We start from the raw sequence: 23,291 nt of genomic DNA on the forward strand, positions 1-23,291 counted from the left end.
ATATATTGACTCTATTTATCTTTCTTTGCCCTGTCACTGGTTGATCTTTCTTTTCCAGTTCTTAGTATACTTATACTTATTTGTTTGGAATAAAAAAAAATCATCTTTTGATTTTGTCTACACTGTCACTTAAAAAAGTTCCATGTGCTTTTTTTTAAATATTGTGAAATGTATGTATTTAAATGTTTCCTTTTTCGTTCAGTATTTTATTTTGTTGACTGGGAAACCAGATGAGAAACTGTAGAAGTTGCTAAAAAAAAAATGGAAAACCTTTTTTATTTAGTATTTATTGTGTTTTTTAGAAATGAAATGATTTGTCACAGTTTCTATATTTTACACACGCTGGGTTCCACACAGACAGATTCAAAACGTGTGACTCGGTGCTGTTTTGGACGTCTGCCATGCTTCTAAGTGGGAGATACACTAAGCTCCCATACAGTTTGCTGCACAGCAATCCCACATTAACTCCCATTCAAGTGAATCCCAGCATCTCATAATGTAAGTGGCCACTTCACATACTGTATGTGAAATGTGCTTTTATGCATCTCTACGCCTTTCACCTTTTGAGATTCGGCAAGAATGGGGAATAGTGACATATGTATATTAATATTGTTGCCATGAGTCATGCATCTAAGTTAGCTGAATACCCAGACATGCATTCTTTTATTTCTTTCAGTCCAAAGACTAAGGGCTGCACTCAAACAATATGAAGATCGAAATCTCCCCGGGCTTCCTATTGTACAGGTATTTTAATTGATTTTGTTATTATAGCAGCAACTCCAAAAAGTGTTGAGAAAATTTCGCCGCGCAAGGACTTACCAACGTCTGCATTTCTCTCCTCTCTGCGGCTCGCTCTCTCCTCTCCCTGCCGTGGACTTTCGAGCGCAGAGGAGGGTCATATAACACACACACACACACCCCCCTACACCACGTGGCATTTGTATTTTTTTTCCTTTAAACATTCAATACTTTATTGCTAACAGACACATACACACCATGTGGGAATTGAACATGAATATGAATACATTTAATATATATAATATACATGCAGGAATCAAACTCGGGACCTTCCATTTGCTAGACCAATTCCTGCTACACCACAGCATTGGTGTTATGTGACAGACTCTATAAATATACTTAACCACTGTAGCACAGGGCAGTGGACTGCACTGTGTACAATATGTTAAGTATGTTTTTAGAGCCGGTGACATCATACAATCACTGTGGCTTAGAGGTATAGAATTGGTAATAGCAGGTCCTGGGTTCGATTCCTGTATGATATGGTATCATTTATAAATTAGAAATTAAATATGAATTGATAAATTATAAATTTTCATTAAAATAAAATAATTTATAAATTATTATTTTATAATATTCCTACTAACCTCACTTAGTATCGGAGCCCTATTCCTAATAACCTCACTTAGTATCTGAGCCCTATTCCTAATAACCTCACTTAGTATCTGAGCCCTATTCCTAATAACCTCACTTAGTATCTGAGCCCTATTCCTAATAACCTCACTTAGTATCGGAGCCCTATTCCTAATAACCTCACTTACAGTAGTATCGGAGCCCTATTCCTAATAACCTCACTTAGTATCGGAGCCCTATTCCTAATAACCTCACTTAGTATCGGAGCCCTATTCCTAATAACCTCACTTAGTATCTGAGCCCTATTACTAATAACCTCACTTAGTATCTGAGCCCTATTACTAATAACCTCACTTAGTAGGAATAGGGCTCAGATTGTAAGGATAGGGAGAGGAGAGCGAGCTGCAGTGAGGAGAGAAATGCAGATGCCGGAAAATCCTCGCGTGGCAAAACGTACGCGATCCCGTAAAAAAAAAAGTGTTTTTTAAATCGGGAGCCACGTTTAGACTGCGGTTTAAGCGGCTTTGCGTTGTAGCGTATTGCGCTATAACGGGGTTGAACTGTATTCATTTGAGATCATGGTATATCTGATCTTTTCATTGAATGTATTTGATGAAATGCTGCTGTTCAATTTTTAAAGCGGCAATCCTCCCCCCAAAATAAAGCCTTGTATGAACCAGGGGTCCCCCGGAGATGAACCGCTGCACTTAACGCTCTGGGTTGCTTGGAGGACTAAGATATATAATGTCTTACTTTTGCGAGTGCTCGAAGAAGAAAATAAAGTATTGTTGGGCGGTCACCCAATGGAAAGCTGCCTGACCTGGTTGCCATATTGCTTATCCCAGACAAAAATCTTGTAAAGGAATTTCAAAATGAAATATCTCTGTGACCTGGGACCCTGTGGTCTTAGTGTCATGGTACAGGTCCACTGTACCCCTTGTTTCAAAAAAGAAGAAAAAAACTAATCTATATAGCTTTCTCTCTCTATCACTCTCTCTCTTTCTATCTCTCTCTATCGTGCTCTCTCTCTCTATCGCGCTCTCTCTCTCTTTCTATCGCTCTCTCTCTCTTTCTCTCGCTCTCTCTCGCTCTCTCGCTCTCTCTATCGCTCGCTCGTGCTCTCTCTCGCGCTATCGCTCTCTCTATCGCTCTCTATCGCGCTCTCTCTCTATCGCGCTCTCTCTCTCTATCGCGCGCTCTCTCTATCGCGCGCTCTCTCTCTATCGCGCACTCTCTCTCTATCGCGCACTCTCTCTCTCTCTATCGCGCTCTCTCTCTATCGCGCTCTCTCTCTATCGCGCTCTCTCTCTCTCTCTATCGCGCGCTCTCTCTCTCTATCGCGCTCTCTCTCTATCGCGCTCTCTCTCTATCGCGCTCTCTCTCTATCGCGCTCTCTCTCTATCGCGCTCTCTCTCGCGCTCTCTCTCTCTATCGCGCGCTCTCTCTCCCTATCGCGCTCTCTCTCTCTATCGCGCTCTCTCTCTCTATCGCGCTCTCTCTCTCTATCGCGCTCTCTCTCTCTCTCTATCGCGCTCTATCTCTCTATCGCGCTCTCTCTATCGCGCTCTCTCTCTCTATCGCGCTCTCTATCGCGCTCTCTCTCTCTATCGCGCGCTCTCTAGCACGTCCTCAAAGTGATGATTTTTTTTTTCTTGTTTGCATGAGGAATAGAAATCACGCTGGTAAACTGTTTTCTGAAATATTGTAGTTAGTTCTGAGTTTAATGTTTGAGTAACACAATTATGTATTTTAAGTCACAGTGGGCAGTTGATTTTATAACACTTTTTTTTTTTAGTATTTGCATATTGTGCAGTAACACCGGGTAAGACACTAGAGTAAATGGACTGTAGGTATTTCCGGTGTTGGCAGGTGTCCTATGGTCTAGCACCTCTTAGTAAATGTGGGCCTTAATATACTAAAGTATATGAAACAAGCAATATTTTACCAAATGGGTCCATCACATCACTGTGCCTCAGTGCTATTGTAAACTAGAAGTGATGTTTGGAATCCGTGAGCAAGCACAGATATGAAGGCTAGTTTGAGTTGCTGGCATACATATGTTGGTGTAAGTTTTAATATGAAGGCGACAGAGAAGCTGCCAATGGCTAAAAATATTTAGTCATGTTTACTAACAGTACTATTCCATAAGACACCTGGCATCCTAATCATTTGATCGGGCCACAGGGTGCCTTATGATTTAGTTCCACTTAGAATATATGGCCCGTTGTCTCTGCATTTGAACATTCTCTTTAATACAAAATGATTCAATTTATCTTTGAGTGGAGAAGAAAAGGCCTGACATAAAGGTGTAATATGTGTAGCCATGTGTAAAATTGGTGTACAGATCTCTCTCATGCTGGCAGTAATCCTGGTAAGAAGGCAGGGTTGCCAGTAACTATCATGGAGGTTTGCCCTCAAAACCTGGTGAAGTGTCATATGTAGCAAAGGAAGTGGCAGCGTGCTTTGTGTCCACTGTTAGTGACACAAAGGTGGGTCTTTTCTGGAGTCTATATAAGACACAGCACTGCCTAAAGTTAGTCTGTCTGTCTTAGGGGTTCTAAGTTGGTCTAAGGCTTGTCTTATGTTCCTGAGTGAAGTGTCTGCAGCAGTTCAAGTCTGTCTGTCAGAGAGTCAAGTGCAAGCTGATTACACACTGTGTCCAGGGATCTGGCACAGCTGGTGGTCTCCCTTAGGGGAGAGGTGGAGAGCGACTAATTAAGAGAGGAGGAACCTTCTGAATGGAGTACATCAAAGAAATGAGCGGCTAAGCGCGACTGCTATGATGGGCAGTCTGCCAGAGGAGATGACATTAAAGATGCCCTGGTTCAAAAGATCCCTCCTGTGTGAGTGTGGAGTTATTTACCAGGAGGATGCACCAAGAAGGAGTTCCCTGTCAGATACTCCTCCCTGCAGCCGTAGGGATCCTGATGGGGTGGAGGCGCTGTACCAAATGTGAGTAGGACTCAGAACACTACCTCAGACGCCTGTCATGGTGATATTCCCCATTACCAACCAGCGGGAGACTCAGGAGTCCTGTTGCCAGCAGGTGCACCACAACACACATACATGTAATTGGGAGCAGATTACACCCACAGGGGCCAATATGAGATTGGGTGGGGGTCTGACCGTTACATATGTATAGTGACGTTGGAAAACCCAGTGAAGAAAATGATATTGTAATGGAACGGACATTACTTTGGGAGTATTACAAAATGCTCTTCTGATGCAAAATGACTTACACATTGTTGAGGGTTCCTTAGTAACTGCAAAAAAAAAAAAAAATATCAGTCCCCCCAAAAATCCGAATCACGTTATTAATAATGCACTCCTGTACACATAGCAAAGTACAACAACTTAAACTGGTGCACATTCTGCCATATGGTTCGTGGCATGTCCATGGCAGCACGACTGAGGAAGGTTCTGGGACCAAAGCATTGGAAATCAGTATGATGTAAGTGTATTAAACAAAAACAATGTTTTTATTTTGCTTAAAAATCATAGGTGTGCTGCATTTTTAGCAGCTATTTGGGAGCTGTTTAGCTCTCACGCTGCATCTCCAGGTTTTAATTGACAGTCTTGGTAGGCTCTGCATCACACTTCTTATTTTATGCAGATTATACATTTAAGTAAATACTTTAAACAATTGTATTTCAACAAGTGAACGCTTTCTTATGCTGTAGGATGGAGACGATGACACTGCAGCATCCCGTTTAACTGAAAAAAGGTAATTATGTAAAGTTAAATGAGGAATATACAACTCATTATCTAGTTAATTAAGGGCATGTTGCCTGAAAGAGCCCAATATTTTCTTTGCTCCTTAGGCCCTGGACATGTTCCCTGCGTGCTTGCGGAAGCGTGCTGACGTGCGCTCCCGCTCAGCACTGAGCCCCTACAGCCACAATTAGAGCGGCTTTAGTAGGGGCTCACCAGCGCTTCCGCGCGCTTGCGGGAAGCGCTGGTCTTAGGGGAATTTAAAATTGCCCCGCTTGCCGGCGAGACAGGCCGGTCACGTGAGCGGTTCGCCCAATGAGGGCGAACCAGCTCCGTGACGTCACTGGCCCGCCCCCGGCCAGTGACGCGCCCGCCCCCTGACGGTCTGTCCCCCTTCTGCCCGATCCCTGCCCCCTTCTGCCCGATCCCTGTCCCCCTTCTGCCCCGATCCATGTCCCCCTTCTGCCCCGATCCATGTCTCCTGTGTGTGTGTGTGTGTGTGTGTGTGTGTGTGTGTGTGTGTGTGTGTGTGTGCCTTTGTGTGTGTGTGCCTTTGTGTGTGTGTGTGTGTGTGTGTGTGTGTGCCTTTGTGTGTGTGTGTGCCTTTGTGTGTGTGTGTGTGTGTGTGTGTATGTATGTGTATGCGTGTGTGCGTGCGTGAATATATTTATCAAAGTTGCACAATGTTAATAAATAATTTATTCTCACAACATGTCTTTTTTTTAAAAATTTAAAATATTATATAATACACACACACACACACACACACACACACACACACACACACACACACACACACACACACACACACACACACACACACACACACACACACGTTCCCCAGTGACACACACACACTGACAGCTACCAAGTGACACACACACACTGACAGCTACCAAGTGACACACACACACTGACAGCTACCAAGTGACACACACACACAGTGATTACCCGCCTCCCAAGCGCTTGCTGTCTCCTCTGTAAGGACAGCAAAAAGCTCCTGGTAGAGCGAGCGGCAGCAAGCGAGAGCGAGCAAGCGCCAGCAAGCGAGAGCGAGCAAGCGCCAAACATGGCCAAGGCCTAAGTGTTTATAGAGGTGCTTTAATGTATTTACAATTTTATTTTAATTAAAAAATCTATATAACTATACAAAAGTGTATATTATTTATGAAATAAGCCTACATTTAGCCTATAATAGTAATAATCCCCTCAGAACAGGGCATTACTGGCCAATAATGCCCTGGCTGGGTTAATGTCCCTCGGCTTCGCCTCGGGCCTTCAACTCTTCCAGCCAGGGCATTATTGGCCAGTAATGCCCTTCGGGGATTATTACTTAAATAACCTGTCAGATCTCCTAGATCGGCGTGTGTTACACCGGGAACAGCTACTTTAATTAAATTATTAACTTTATTGGTAGGATATCCGAGAGGCAGAACTTCTGGTAATGTAGAAATGTATCTGAAGTTAGAGATGTCTTTATCCAAAACACTTTTTATTAATACTGTGGATATATTATCAAATTAGATTTGATGCTTTGAGTTAGACTTTGACTTGGCAAACCACATAAAATTATAAGTGGTCATGTCTCAAATTGTAATTTTCCTTCTTTATCCTAATCCCATGCTTCATTGTGAAATATGGCAGTAGCATTTCTGCCCTGTCAACAGCCTCCTAAAAATGTCCTTTATAATATTGATTCTTAAAACAATCTGTCATTATGTACAAATGAGCTACGAACAAAACATCTTATTTTTTTTTTTTTTAATATATTTTCGGATATTTTGTGGTTTCACATTTTTACAACTTCTAGTATTGGTAGAACTTTATACAAGTACTGTATATGAAAGACACATTTCCAATCATCTTAAAACAAGCACAAAGCCTGCTACTGGTACCTGTTCCATGTACAGCTTTCCAGAAAATGAATAAGCAGCACTGACAATGGAGACTGCCTATCTCAGATCATGAACACAGCAGTTCTGTTTTGTGAGCGTTTATGGCACAATGTTCTTTAGCTACTAACACATTACTTGTATTGTATTGTATGTCTTTATTTATATAGCGCCAAAAGTGTACTCGGCGCTTCATAAAGAATACAGTACAGGGAATTTAAAAAATCAATAAGTGCAGCAAAAATGAGACAATGGAAAAAGAAATCCCTGCCCCGAAGAGCTTACAATCTAAGATCTATTACTTCAACATGTTTTATTGATTAGAATTGTGTGCTGTACATTAAGCAGTAATAGAGTTGTGTTATAGGTGAACATTTATACAAATTGCCATATGAATCAACACCACAATATTAGTCCCGTTCCACAAGAAAACAGCTCTTGTGCGAGGTATACTCTCATATTGGAATCATTTTGTATTTATTTTTCTAGTACTATGGGCTTGCTAATCGGAGAACTTGATAAACACACAGAGGAGATGAGTGAACAGCTTCATTTTTATCAGGTATTATGTCGTCACTTAATTTTAACAGTATGTTAGGATATCACAAGTAATGAGTGACCCAAATAAATTAGTCTACTACATATTCATACAATGCCGGGGGGAGGGAATTCTGTTATCTTAATATTGCTTTGTTTAGATCAAATGTGATTGCCAGTTGTTAAGATGTGAATCTGACTGCTTCTATTGGAATACCATGTACAGCTCCATATGCATTACCAATGGTATACAATAACAAAAAAAACAACTTAACAAATATTGCCTTAAACTTCAAGGATGCTGTGTTCTATAACTAATACATTGATTTTTCAATGGTGTGTGTAAATCTATCTATATATACTGTATCCCTACTTGGGGGGGGGGGGGGGGAGGAGAGAATTAAGTATTACAAAGCAGGCTTAAATACTTTTTGTATACTCTGGGATGTTATCTGAGTTTTTAATTTTTGATTCAAAGTCTGCTTTGTATGATATGTTTTTTGTTCCATGTTTCAAAAGGCACAGATGGGGGAGATGAGGCTGAAGCTTGAAAATATTGTCAAGGAAAATGAAAGGTAAGTCCTATATCCATTCATCAAGCCCTGCTATTATCTTTACATAGGACACCCAGTCTGTCATTTCTTTGGGAAAGCTGCCCTGTGTATGATTTTGTATATGGTTTATGATGCTTATTTAGTCTTCTTGTTTAATGGAAACGGGGGTTTTATCAAAGAGGGAGATTCACTGGTGCATTGTGAGCTGAATTCAGTATAGATATGTATAGCATTTTGGTTACGTAATGTATGAGATTAATTTTACATTTTAATGATTGCTATATTGATGGTGATTTCTCGAATGATGTGATGGTCAACACAGAAAATAACTCTTATTTTGGTACGCTTGGAGTGTTTTCTAGATCAGGGGTCTTCAAGACCCCCAATAGGTGTTTTCAGGATATCCCAACTTCAGCACAGCTTCCCCCTGCGGCCAGCTTCCTGCGCTCCCCCCACGCCAGATTCCCGCACTCCCCCCGAGCGCGCCCCCCGAGCCCACCTCCCATGCCTCCCGAGCCCACCTCCCCTCCCGGGCAGCTGCCGCAGGGATAATGGGGGCAGGAGGGGAAAGAGTCCGGCGGCAACCTGCACCCACCCGGTCAAGGTAAGTCACTGTCACCCACCCAGTCACTGTCACCCACCCAGTCACTGTCACCCACCCAGTCACTGGCACCCACCCAGTCACTGGCACCCACCCACCCAGTCACTGGCACTGTCAGTCACTGTCTCCCACCCACCCAGTCACTGGCACTGTCAGTCACTGTCTCCCACCCACCCAGTCACCCACCCAGTCACTGTCAGTTACAGTCACCCACCCAGTCACTGGCAGTTACAGTCAAACCCACCAAGTAACCCACACACCCACCCAGTAAAGTAAAGTAACCCACCCAGTCACTGTCAGTCACCCACCCACCCAGTCACCCACCCAGTCACTGTCAGTTACCCACACACCCAGTCACCCACCCAGTCACTGTCAGTTACAGTCACCCACACACCCAGTCACCCACCCAGTCACTGTCAGTTACAGTCACCCACACACCCAGTCACCCACCCAGTCACTGTCAGTTACAGTCACCCACACACCCAGTCACTGTCACCCAGTCACTGTCAGTTACTGTCACACACACACCCAGTCACTGTCACCCACCCAGTCACTGTCACCCACCCACCCAGTCACTGTCTCCCACCCAGTCACTGGCATTTTCCCCCCTGTGCAGGACATTCATGCCCGCCTAGTAGTCATTCATTCTACATGCACATCAGAGACTTTCTACTGTACCAGCTTTGTTGTGGACATTTGTAGCACCGGACATTTGGGGTTCACTCCCCCTACACACTACCAGTCACTGGCACTGTCAGTCACCCACCCAGTCACTGTCAGTTACTGTCACCCACACACCCAGTCACTGTCACCCACCCAGTCACTGTCACCCAGTCACTGTCACCCACCCACCCAGTCACTGTCACCCACCCAGTCACTGTCACCCACCCACCCAGTCACTGTCACCCAGTCACTGTCACCCACCCACCCAGTCACTGTCACCCCCCCAGTCACTGTCACCCACCCCCCCAGTCACTGTCACCCAGTCACTGTCACCCACCCACCCAGTCACTGTCACCCACCCAGTCACTGTCACCCACCCAGTCACTGTCACCCACCCAGTCACTGTCACCCACCCAGTCACTGTCACCCAGTCAGTCTCCCACCCACCCAGTCACTGTCACCCAGTCAGTCTCCCACCCACCCAGTCACTGTCACCCAGTCAGTCTCCCACCCAGTCAGTCTCCCACCCAGTCAGTCTCCCACCCACCCAGTCACTGTCACCCAGTCACTGTCACCCAGTCACTGTCACCCAGTCACTGTCACCCAGTCACTGTCACCCAGTCACTGTCACCCAGTCACTGTCACCCACCCAGTCACTGTCACTGTCACCCACCCAGTCACTGTCACCCACCCAGTCACTGTCACTGTCACCCACCCAGTCACTGTCACCCACCCAGTCACTGTCACCCACCCAGTCACTGTCACTGTCAGTCACTGTCTCCCACCCACCCAGTCACTTTCAGTCACCCACCCAATCACTGTCACTCACTGTCTCCCACCCACCCTGTCACTGTCACTCACCCACCCAGTCACTGTCAGTCACCCACCCACCCAGTCACCCACCCAGTCACTCACCCAGTCACTGTCAGTCACCCACCCAGTCACTGTCAGTCACCCACCCACCCAGTCACTGTCAGTCACCCACCCACCCAGTCACCCACCCAGTCACTGTCAGTCACCCACCCAGTCACTGTCAGTCACCCACCCAGTCAGTCACTGTCACCCACCCACCCAATCACTGTCAGTCACTGTCTCCCACCCAGTCACCGTCACCCACCCACCCAGTCACTGTCAGTCACCGTCACCCACCCACCCAGTCACTGTCAGTCACCGTCACCCACCCACCCAGTCACTGTCAGTCACAGTCACCCACCCACCCAGTCACTGTCAGTCACAGTCACCCACCCACCCAGTCACTGTCAGTCACTGTCTCCCACCCAGTCACCGTCACCGTCACCCACCCACCCAGTCACTGTCAGTCACCGTCACCCACCCACCCAGTCACTGTCAGTCACAGTCACCCACCCACCCAGTCACTGTCAGTCACCCACCCACCCAGTCACTGTCAGTCACCGTCACCCACCCACCCAGTCACTGTCAGTCACAGTCACCCACCCACATACCCAGTCACTGCCAGTCACCCACCCACCCACCCAGTCACTGCCAGTCACCCACCCACCCACCCAGTCACTGCCAGTCACCCACCCACCCAGTCACTGTCAAGTCACTGTCAAGTCACTGTCACCCACCCACCCAGTCACTGTCTGTCACCCACCCACCCAGTCAAAGTCACAGTCACCCAGTCACAGTCACCCACCCACCCAGTCACTGTCAGTCACCCATCCACCCAGTCACTGTAACCCACCCAGTCACCGTCACCCACCCACCAAGTCACTGTCACCCACCCACCCAGTCACTGTCAGTCACTGTCACCCACCCACCCAGTCACTGTCAGTCACCGTCACCCACCCAGTCACTGTCAGTCACCCACCCACCCAGTCATTGTCAGTCAAGTCACTGTCAGTCACCCACCCACCCACCCAGTCACTGTCAGTCACCCACCCACCCACCCAGTCACTGTCAGTCACCCACCCACCCACCCAGTCACTGTCAGTCACCCACCCACCCACCCAGTCACTGTCAGTCAAGGTCACTGTCAGTCACCCACCCACCCAGTCACTGTCAGTCACAGTCACCCACCCACCCAATCACTGTCAGTCACAGTCACCCACTCACCCAGTCACTGTCAGTCACAGTCACCCACCCACCCAGTCACTGTCAGTCACCCACCCACCCAGTCACTGTCAGTCACCCACCCACCCACCCAGTCACTGTCAGTCACCCACCCACCCACCCAGTCACTGTCAGTCACCCACCCACCCACCCAGTCACTGTCAGTCACACCCACCCAGTCACTGTCAGTCACCCACCCACCCAGTCACTGTCAGTCACCCACCCACCCAGTCACTGTCAGTCACCCACCCACCCAGTCACTGTCAGTCACCGTCACCCACCCACCCAGTCACTGTCAGTCACCGTCACCCACCCACCCAGTCACAGTCACCCACCCACCCAGTCACTGTCAGTCACCCATCCACCCAGTCACTGTCACCCACCCAGTCACTGTCACCCACCCACCCAGTGACTGTCACCCACCCACCCAGTCACTGTCACCCACCCACCCAGTCACTGTCACCCACCCACCCAGTCACTGTCACCCACCCAGTCACTGTCACCCACCCAGTCACTGTCACCCACCCAGTCACTGTCAGTCACCCAGTCACTGTCAGTCACTGTCACCCACCAAGTCACTGTCAGTCACCGTCACCCACCCACCCAGTCACTGTCAGTCACCGTCACCCACCCAGTCACTGTCAGTCACCGTCACCCACCCACCCAGTCACTGTCAGTCACCGTCACCCACCCACCCAGTCACTGTCAGTCACCGTCACCCACCCACCCAGTCACTGTCAGTCACCGTCACCCACCCAGTCACTGTCAGTCACTGTCACCCACCCACCCAGTCACTGTCACCCAAGTCACTGTCAGTCACCGTCACCCACCCAGTCACTATCAGTCACCCACCCACCCACCCAGTCACTGTCAGTCAAGGTCACTGTCAGTCAAGGTCACTGTCAGTCAAGTCACTGTCAGTCACCCACCCACCCAGTCACTGTCAGTCACCGTCACCCACCCACCCAGTCACTGTCAGTCACCGTCACCCACCCACCCAGTCACTGTCAGTCACCCACCCACCCACAGGTCACTGTCACCCACCCACCCAGTCACTGTCAGTCAAAGGTCACTGTCAGTCACCCACCCACCCAGTCATTGTCACCCACCCACCCAGTCACTGTCACCCACCCACCCAATCACTGTCACCCACCCACCCAGTTACTGACACCCACCCAGTCACTGTCACCCACCCACCCACCCGGTCACTGTCACCCACCCACCCGGTCACTGTCACCCACCCACCCAGTCACTGTCACCCACCCAGTCACTGTCACCCACCCACCCAGTTACTGTCACCCACCCAGTCACTGTCACCCACCCACCCAGTCACTGTCACCCACCCACCCAGTCACTGTCACCAACCCACCCACCCAGTCACTGTCACCCACCCAGTCACTGTCACCCACCCAGTCACTGTCACCCACCCACCCAGTCACTGTCACCCACCCACCCAGTCACTGTCACCCACCTAGTCACTGTCACCCACCCAGTCACTGTCACCCACCCAGTCACTGTCACCCACCCAGTCACTGTCACCCACCCAGTCACTGTCACCCACCCAGTCACTGTCATCCACCCAGTCACTGTCACCCACCCACCCAGTCACTGTCACCCACCCACCCAGTCACTGTCACCCACCCACCCAGTCACTGTCACCCACCCACCCAGTCACTGTCACCCACCCAGTCACTGTCACCCACCCAGTCACTGTTACCCACCCAGTCACTGTCACCCACCCAGTCACTGTCACCCACACAGTCACTGTCACCCACCCAGTCACTGTCACCCACCCAGTCACTGTCACCCACCCAGTCACTGTCACCCACCCAGTCACTGTCACCCACCCACCCAGTCACTGTCACTGTCACCCACCCAGTCACTGTCACCCACCCAGTCACTGTCACCCACCCAGTCACTGTCACCCACCCAGTCACTGTCACCCACCCAGTCACTGTCACCCACCCAGTCACTGTCACCCACCCAGTCACTCACTGTCACCCACCCAGTCACTCACTGTCACCCACCCAGTCACTGTCACCCACCCACCCAGTCACTGTCACCCACCCAGTCACTCACTGTCACCCACCCAGTCACTCACTGTCACCCACCCAGTCACTCACTGTCACCCACCCAGTCACTCACTGTCACCCACCCAGTCACTCACTGTCACCCACCCAGTCACTCACTGTCACCCACCCAGTCACTCACTGTCACCCACCCAGTCACTCACTGTCACCCACCCACCGTCATTCACCCACTGTCATTCAAACTGTCAAAGTCATTGTCAGTCACCGTCACCCACCCACCCAGTCACTGTCAGTCACCGTCACCCACCCACCCAGTCACTGTCAGTCACCGTCACCCACCCACCCAGTTACTGTCACCCACCCAGTCACTGTCACCCACCTACCCACCCAGTCACTGTCACCCACCCAGTCACTGTCACCCACCCACCCACCCAGTCACCCACCCACCCAGTCACTGTCACCCACCCAGTCACTGTCACCCACCCACCCAGTCACTGTCACCCACCCACCCAGTCACTGTCACCCACCCAGTCACTGTCACCCACCCAGTCACTGTCACCCACCCAGTCACTGTCACCCACCCAGTCACTGTCACCCACCCAGTCACTGTCACCCACCCAGTCACTGTCACCCACCCAGTCACTGTCAGCCACCCAGTCACTGTCACTATCAGTCACTGTCAGTCACTGTCACCCACCCACCCAGTCACTGTCACCCACCCACCCAGTCACTGTCACCCACCCACCCAGTCACTGTCACCCACCCACCCACCCAGTCACTGTCACCCACCCAGTCACTGTCACCCACCCAGTCACTGTCACCCACCCAGTCACTGTCACCCACCCAGTCACTGTCACCCACCCAGTCACTGTCACCCAGCCACCCAGTCACTGTCACTATCAGTCACTGTCAGTCACTGTCACCCACCCACCCAGTCACTGTCACCCACCCACCCAGTCACTGTCACCCACCCACCCAGTCACTGTCACCCACCCAGTCACTGTCACCCACCCAGTCACTGTCACCCACCCAGTCACTGTCACCCACCCAGTCACTGTCACCCACCCACCCAGTCACTGTCACCCACCCAGTCACTGTCACCCACCCACCCAGTCACTGTCACCCACCCATCCAGTCACTGTCACCCACCCACCCAGTCACTGTCACCCACCCACCCAGTCACTGTCACCCACCCACCCACCCAGTCACTGTCACTGTCACCCACCCACCGTCACCCACCCAGTCACTGTCACCCACCCATCCAGTCACTGTCACCCACCCACCCACCCAGTCACTGTCACTGTCACCCACCCAGTCACTGTCACCCACCCACCCAGTCACTGTCACTATCAGTCACTGTCACCCACCCATTCAGTGTCACCCACCCAGTCACTCACTGTCACCCACCCAGTCACTCACTGTCACCCACCCAGTCACTCACTGTCACCCACCCAGTCACTCACTGTCACCCACCCAGTCACTCACTGTCACCCACCCAGTCACTCACTGTCACCCACCCAGTCACTCACTGTCACCCACCCACCGTCATTCACCCACTGTCATTCAAACTGTCATTCATACCCACTGTCATTCAAACTGTCATTCACCCACCCACTGTCATTCAAACTGTCATTCAACTGTCATTCAAACTGTCATTCACCCAAACCCACCGTCATTCAAACTGTCATTCAACCACCCACCCACCCACCGTCATTCAAACTGTCATTCAACCACCCACCCACCCACCGTCATTCACCCACCCACCCACCGTCATTCACCCACCCACCCACCCACCGTCATTCACCCACCCACCCACCGTCATTCACCCACCCACCCACCGTCATTCACCCACACACCCACCGTCATCCACCCACCCACCCACACACCCACCGTCATCCACCCACCCACCCACACACCCACCGGCATTCACCCACCCACCGTCATTCACCCACCCACCGTCATTCAACCGTCATTCACCCACCCACCATCATTCACCCACCCACCGTCATTCACCCACCCACCCACCGTCATTAACCCACCCACCCACCGTCATTCACCCACCCACCCACTGTCATTCACCCACCCACCCACTGTCATTCACCCACCCACCGTCATTCAACTGTCATTCACCCACCCACCCACTGTCATTCACCCACCCACTGTCATTCACCCACCCACTGTCATTCACCCACCCACTGTCATTCACCCACCCACCCAGGCGGGCAGTCACATGTCTTTTGTTGAAAATATAAAAATAAACAGGTTGCATTGTAATGTTCTTTCTGTATCACAATAAGAAAACAGTTAATTAAAAGTTTCACGCTAAAAGATATTTTTTCGTGGTAGGTGTGCTATGGGTTCGGGGGGGGGGTACGCTATGGGTTCGGGGGTGGGGTGGGGGCTGCTCCTTTCATTTGTCCCGGGCCCCATGGTTTCTGTTGGCGGCCCTGGGGGGGGGGGGGCAGCCTGATGTGATGAGGGGGAATAATGATGGGGGGCAGCCTGATGTGATGAGGGGGAATAATGATGGGGGGCAGCCTGATGTGATGGGGGGGAATAATGATGGGGGGACAGCCTGATGTGATGACGGTTAATCAACCGTATTTGTAAAAATATATTTATGGCTCTTTGAAAAATTCTAAATCGCCGTGCTACTCATATTTGGCTCTTTTGGACTAAGAGTTTGATGACCCCTGGTCTAAGCAATCGGTTCACTTCTACTACTACTACACATATATAATATTTTGTTCTTATCTAAAGACGTACCATTAGAATAGTGCGGCAACAGAAGATATCCAGCACCATGCCTTCTCATTCTTGTTACACATACAGTACCTGTATATGGCAGTACAATACGCTTTCCCTCATTCTTGTTACACATAGAGTACCTGTATATGGCAATACGCTTTCCCTCATTCTTGTTACACATAGAGTACCTGTATATGGCAGTATAATCCGCTTTCCCTCATTCTTGTTACACATACAGTACCTGTATATGGCAGTACAATACGCTTTCCCTCATTCTTGTTACACATACAGTACCTGTATATGGCAGTACAATACGCTTTCCCTCATTCTTGTTACACATACAGTACCTGTTTATACAGTAGCAATGCAATACTCCCTCTCTCTCCCTCTCTCCTCTCTCTCCATACAGTACCTGTATATGGCAGTACAATTCTCTGTCTCTCTCTCGTTCTTGTTACACATACAGTACCTGTAAAAGTATTATGCTTGGGGAGCTGCATCTTCATTTGACCTTGGCTCTAACTGCATTTTAGAGAGTGCTGTTGTAAACCCAGTTGTGTTTTAGCAGTATCAAGACCTTTTTGTTAGCCTTTTTGTTAGCGTATCATGTAATTCTTGGGAATAAATTATGATTATGGGACATTGGTATGCGTTATAACGCTTTTATACTTGCTAGGTCAACTGATCAGTTCCAAAAAACGTTTCTCTTTTTTTTTTTAATGTAAAAGGAGGGTTAATAATGAGTTGATGGCTGTAATGCAGCATTTCTGTTAACGGTATTCTGGATTTCGTATTGTCACGTCACTGAGTGTTTTATGCATCTAATTTTTTTTAATGCACATAATAAATCTTGTGGTCTTCTGTGACTAGTCCATACCTATTAATACAATCAAAGCCGTTTAATAGACTGTAAAATGTCCTGCATTGTTTTGCACTGCTAACCTCTTTCAACCACTGTTTGCTACTTTTATCTGTGATTAAGCTCAGTTGTTTTATGCTGCAGGTTACTTTGTCTATATCGTATTAATCCTGAATTTCCTACCGCTTTCTTAAAAGAAATGCCATCTGAGGCATAGAAACACATAAATTGGTGGTAGATAAGGATCATTTGGACAATGTAATCTGACCATTTTACTAAACTGCTTTAAAGCCTCTGTTCATATTAGATTTCTGATTTTATTTGTATTTATTTCTATTTGGCGAAATGTGTGTATCACAAGCATTTGTTACCCCTTCAATGCATGGTCTCTTAAGCTGCGTCCCCGCTAGCGCTGAGCGGGCGGCGCTTGCGGCGGTTACTTACATATATAGCTATATGTAAGTCCCCGCGCTCGTGCGCGGCATACACGTTCACATGCGCTCGGCGCTTAAGTAAACAAAAAAAGATACTTTCCTGCACGCTCAACTATCCGCAATGCGCACCCCCTCCCCCCCGCGCGTACATGCAGGACACCCAGCATTCATGCTTGGAGCGCTCTCCGACGGACGTGTCCCCCCCCCTGCATGGTCTCCCTCCTCCCCCACCCCTGCCCCCCCGCGTGCCAAACACTCCATGAGACTTCCCTGAGAGGGAAGACAGAAGAAATGGCTAAAGAACAGGTGTTAACAATGCCACAAAGGCCGACGGGACTAACCTGGCAACAAAAGAAAACAATAAAAAGTCTCTTTATGGAACCAAGACAAATTATTATTATTAAAAAAAAAAAAAAAAAGTGACTGAAATTAAAAAGCTGTAGCTGTGCTGGGGGAGAGGGTAAATGATCTGGAGACAGATGCATGGATTGCATCACAGGCCCAGGCACACATGTTGCACAAGAGGAAAGCATGCAGAGCATGCGCCTATACATTGAAGATCTGTATAATAGAGGGAGATGCTCTAATATAAGAATCCATGCAATACCAGAGACAATTGAGACAGCGAAGCTGGAACCCTACTGTCTGTGCAAAAGCTATTCTCCCACGTGGCAGGCAAATCCACAGCATACTTAGGAAAGATGGGCAGGGCACTCAGAGCACCTGAGAGAGACAGTAATAAAATTGCACCTTCACAGACAAAGACTTGGTAATGCAAAAAGCTAGAAGTATTAACACAATAGAGCTTGAAGGGGTGCAGTTATAGCTATACAATGATCTTGCTACACAGGCTACCACTTGCCTGCAGAAAGCTAACATCTATACATATACATATATATATAGGATCAAAAGGAATTTTTGGTATGTTTGTCCCATAGCTTCCTATCTATCGTATGTTTCCGTATAAAGGTTCAGCCATACAAGATGTCTATAACTCATTATGATTTCATCAGTAGATATCATGTGCCAGATATATAGCCTACCAGGTACAACACCTAGTGCCTGACTTGCTTAGAGAAATTGTGGATGGCGTATAGGAGGCGGTGGAGCAGACAGTGAGAAAGGAGAGGGTGGTTGTTATAGGAAGGGTGAGGGAGGGCCAAGAGCAGGGTTTGGGGGGATATATTGGGGGTCACACAGTTGATGGGGAGATGTGGGGGTTAGACAGGTGATGCGGATATTAGAGATTTCCTACTAAGTAATTGTGGTGCATCAGGGAAAAGCTGCCATCCTTAAATATGGATGATTTCAGTGACTTTTTCAAGAGACTAAACCCCCCAGGCCCAAAGAACCGGACGGAACCAGGGCCCCTGAAAAGCACCAGGCCACAGCAGCCACAACCATTACAGAGGAGACAACAATGGGACACAGTGGATAAGAAAAAGAAGGTAAATAAAAGTGGCCACCAGGAAGTGAAAAGAAATAAAAAGCAAGAAGAAGCTGAGCGGCAGTCATGAAAACGTATACGTTCTTATTGTTAGGCCAGTAGGGTGGCAGCATTATGAAGCGATGGAGGGACTGCCAAGGGGAAAGTACGTCTTACCAGGGCATTACTACTACTACCACTACCAGTTAAAGTACAATCAAATGTTTAGCAGGCAAGAGACTAATGTGAGAATAACATTAATTATGTCTGTTATGTTAGTGTTAAAAGTTTGACACATTTATTACCAGAAATTGCACTGTGTCTGTCTAGAAATGTATAGCTGTTAAGATGAGCATAAGCAACTACAGGCATACCCCGCTTTAAGGACACTCATTTTAAGTACACTCGCGAGTAAGTACATATCGCCCAGTAGGCAAATGGCAGCTCACGCATGCGCCTGTCAGCACGTCCTGAACAGCAATACTGGCTCCCTAACTATACCGAAGCTGTGCGCAAGCGGGGAAACTATAGAGCCTGTTACAAATGCCTTATTTACATCAGTTATGCACGTATATGACGATTGCAGTACAGTTCATGCATCGATAAGTGGGGAAAAGGGTAGTGCTTCACTTTAAGTACATTTTCGCTTTACATGCATGCTCCGGTCCCATTGCGTACGTTAATGCGGGGTATGCCTGTAGTTCATTTTTTGTTAACAAGTTAATGGTAAGGGCCATGAATTTATAACTATTGGTTAAATAAAAGGCCTGAATACACACACACACCAAAAGAAATATAGGTAAAAAGAAAGGTAAAATCAACATATGGACATTAGGTTATGGGTAAAATGCTAAGTAGATATATATACATAAAGTATAACTTTCTTATCTTTGTTTTATATAGCACCATTAATGTACATAGCTCTTCCCTGCAGTAATACACATAATATAAATAACACATAATGGGAAGAAGCGCTTCAGACATTAAAGTAACATTTAGGAAAAGGAGTCACTGCCTCAATGAGCTTACAATCTAATTGGTAAGTAGGAGGAACGTACAGAGACAGTAGGAAGGTGTTCTGGTAAGTGCGTCTGCAGGGGGTTAAAGTTATAAGAGAAAGGGACCAGAGTGGACAGAACAGACACATATCCTCCTGCAGAGCACATGCCGCCAGACTGTTTGGGCAGGAACACACACCCCTTAGATTAATTCACCATAAGTGTATATAGTCTTTTGCGAGTCGCGCTGTCGGCTACTAGTTTTCGCAGAGGTGCCGACCATTCCAGGTGAGCTAAGGTATCTACTCGCAGGCAAAGGAGGATCACAGGAAAGATCCCAAGATTTTGTTTAGTTTTTTTTATTTAAGTAAACAAATGTTGCATGAGAAGCTGTATTAGAGATTCCACCAGGAGGCGCTGGTTCGCACATTCGGCTTACCGGGCAAAGGAGAGGGAAAAAATAAGATAAATATGGCACTTGCTTCATGCACACTTAATGTTAAAGGTTTAAACTCGCCGGTTAAAAGCTGAAAAGCTATGAAGAAGTTTAGAAATCTTAGGTGATGTTATATTTATGCATAAACGCATTTCAAAAGGGACAGAGAACCTACTGTAGAATGCTAAATAGGGGATTCACACAAGTATTATTTAGCTCATCCAGAACCAAGAAAAATAGGGTGGGTATACTGTCTGGCAAAAACTTCCCATTACAAGACATTAGTATAAAACAAGATTACAGTAGAGGTCAGGTATATCCTGGTCAAAAGAACGCTCAAAGGAAAAAAATAAACCACACTGGCAAACATATATGCCCCAAACACAGGACAGACTGATTTCCTAGAGCAGGGATGAGCAAACTTTTTATGCCGAGCCCCCCTTTTTAGCCATGAAATTTCTCGGGGCCCCCCCTGCCTGATGTAATCAAAATCACATGGAAAAAAAACGGTATACATTGTAAATACAAATATGTCTAAGGCCGCGCGTATAGTGCCCGCGACGGAGACGGGTGACGTCACCCGTCACCAGTAGCGAAAGTTGTATTTCGCTTTATGGCGGCGCGGGCGACCAGGCTATTGATTGGTTCAGGGGCTGTCACATGAGGCGACAGCCCCATAAAAATCAAATATTGCCAGCTTCAAAAAATCGCGTCGCCCCGTCGCGCTTACTATAAGCGCACGCGGCGCCGACAATGCATTTATATTCGGACGACGTCGTGTCGCTGGCACTATAAGCGCAGTATAAATACTTACATACTTCAACAGCTCGCTCTTGCAAAATTAGGCTACGTCCACGCTGCCGCTGAGGGCGGTGACATCACCAACTCTCCAAGCATGAGCACAGGGTGTTCTGCATAATTTTGCAAGCACGAGTGGGGAAGTGTTTACACTTTTTTTTCCCCATTATTTCTGTACATTCATAGTATGATTGATATAGTGGCAGCCTACCCTTCCACTTGCAGAGGATCGCAGCGAAGCAGGTTGCCAGCGGAGGAGAGCAGGAACAGAGCACTATTGCAGGGCAGACACCGGAAGGAGGGGCGTTTGACATCAAAGCACTCGCGCGTGCTCCTCCCCCCGTACCTCCGAATCACGTGGCCGCCACCTGCACTATCCTGTTCGGCCGCCCGCGCACATCTTCGGCTGGCCGCCCGCGCACATCTTTTTCTCACGCGCCCCGCCTAAATCTTGCGTCCGAGGAGCCCCCCCCCAGTTTGTTCACCGCTGCATTCAATCACAACACCCACACACACATAATCACAACACCCACAGCACACATACTCAATCACCACACACACACACTCAACCCCTCACGCACACACTCAAACCCGCACACACTCAACACCACACATACTCAACCCCACACACACACACACACTCAATCCCACACACACTCAATCACACACACACACACACACACACACACACACACACACACACACACACACACACACACACACACACACACACACACACACACACACACACACACACACACACACACACTCAACCCCCCCACACCCACACACACACTCAACCCCACACACATACACTCAACCCCACACACATACACTCAACCCCACACACATACACTCAACCCCACACATATACACTCAACCCCACACATATACACTCAACTCCACACACACAACACAACCACACACACACAACACAACCACATACACCTGGTGGATGGGGGGAGGGAGTAACTAAGCCTGCTCAGGTCCCCCCATGTGCTGCTGAAAACGGGCGGCTAACAGACAGGAGGAGGAGGGCTTGTCTGTGTGCAGGGAAGGCCCCGCAGCAAGGCCCCGCCCCCTCTGCAGGCAGACACAGCAGAGAACTGGAAGCAGCCTCAGCACGGAGCTTCTGGCCTCACGTGCACAGCTCTGCCCGCCCTCAGGTTTCCCCGCACGCAGCTTGCGCCCCCCCTAAATAATCTTGCGCCCCCCAGTTTGCGCACCGCTGTCCTAGAGAACATATTGTCAATCAATATATGCAGAGAAGGGACCCTATACATGGGAGGAGACTTCAATGTAGACTTTAACCCAATGCTAGAAACCTACAGATAAGAGGTATACAATAACCTGCAGGAAGCAGACTAAACTCGTCACTAAATTGTTAAACCAACATGTGTTGATGGACACATGGAGATTATTACATCCATTGGGGAAAGACAACACATTTTGCTTGCACGCACACGATAGTTATTCCAGGATCAATTACTTTTTCATAGATGAACTTAACACGGGCAAAATACGAAAAGTAGAAATCTAAGATATAATGTGGCCGGACAATGCCTGTGTAGCCAGGTCCCTTGTTAATAGCGGGGCCGTGTGCGAGCAGCGCGCGTCTCCCTCTCTCATGCGGCCAGTTGCCAGGGACGCGAGCGGGCCGGTTGCCGGGGACGCGATCGGGCCGTTGCCGCGGTCGCGTTGCGAAGGTCCCGGCAGCTTGCGGAGCAGGGCGCCGCCATTACTAAGTGCGTTGCGCATGCGCAAGGGCACAGAAGCGCCGGGAGGAATGCAGGAAGGTTGCGCATGCGCAGAGCAGGGCAGTCCACCCCCAGGGTGCACAGGGGCAGAGCCACATGACCCCAGGGAGACAATAGGGCTGCAGCATCTCCCTGCAAGGAGATTGATACATTTTCGCGCGCTGAGCCACGCTAGTCAGTGCAGGACCGGGAGAGCTAGGGGAAGGAGGTGAGTGCAGGGGTCTGTGACCCGCTGCAATAGGCCAGAAAACCCCTAGGCCCCAGATAGGTCCTGACCTCTCCCAGCGTGTGGTGCATAGGGACTGGCCCTAAGTTAGGGACTATCCCCTTATTGTCAGTGATAGATAGGGAAACGGCGGACGCTGCGCTCCCTGAACGGAGGCTTGGGCTCAGGCCTACACCC

The 23,291-nt window shown here is 48.7% G+C and overlaps 1 protein-coding gene across 4 annotated transcripts in view; it reads left to right on the plus strand.

The window, feature by feature from the left end:
• The window catches only part of SCLT1 (sodium channel and clathrin linker 1), a 179,667-nt gene that overhangs the window by 22,695 nt on the left and 133,681 nt on the right, over positions 1–23,291 (plus strand). For all 4 annotated transcript variants that reach the window (XR_012803959.1, XM_075615377.1, XM_075615368.1 and 1 more), the window contains exons 3-6: positions 677–744; positions 5,052–5,095; positions 7,464–7,536; positions 8,031–8,086. Coding sequence is in view for 3 of the 4 variants with exons in the window: in XM_075615377.1 (XP_075471492.1) it covers positions 677–744; positions 5,052–5,095; positions 7,464–7,536; positions 8,031–8,086 (241 nt within the window). In the remaining variant the exon portion in view is untranslated. The remainder of the gene's footprint in view (positions 1–676; positions 745–5,051; positions 5,096–7,463; positions 7,537–8,030; positions 8,087–23,291) is intronic.

The sequence above is a fragment of the Ascaphus truei genome, chromosome 1 (genome assembly GCF_040206685.1).
Source record: "Ascaphus truei isolate aAscTru1 chromosome 1, aAscTru1.hap1, whole genome shotgun sequence".
NCBI classification, from domain to species: domain Eukaryota; kingdom Metazoa; phylum Chordata; class Amphibia; order Anura; family Ascaphidae; genus Ascaphus; species Ascaphus truei.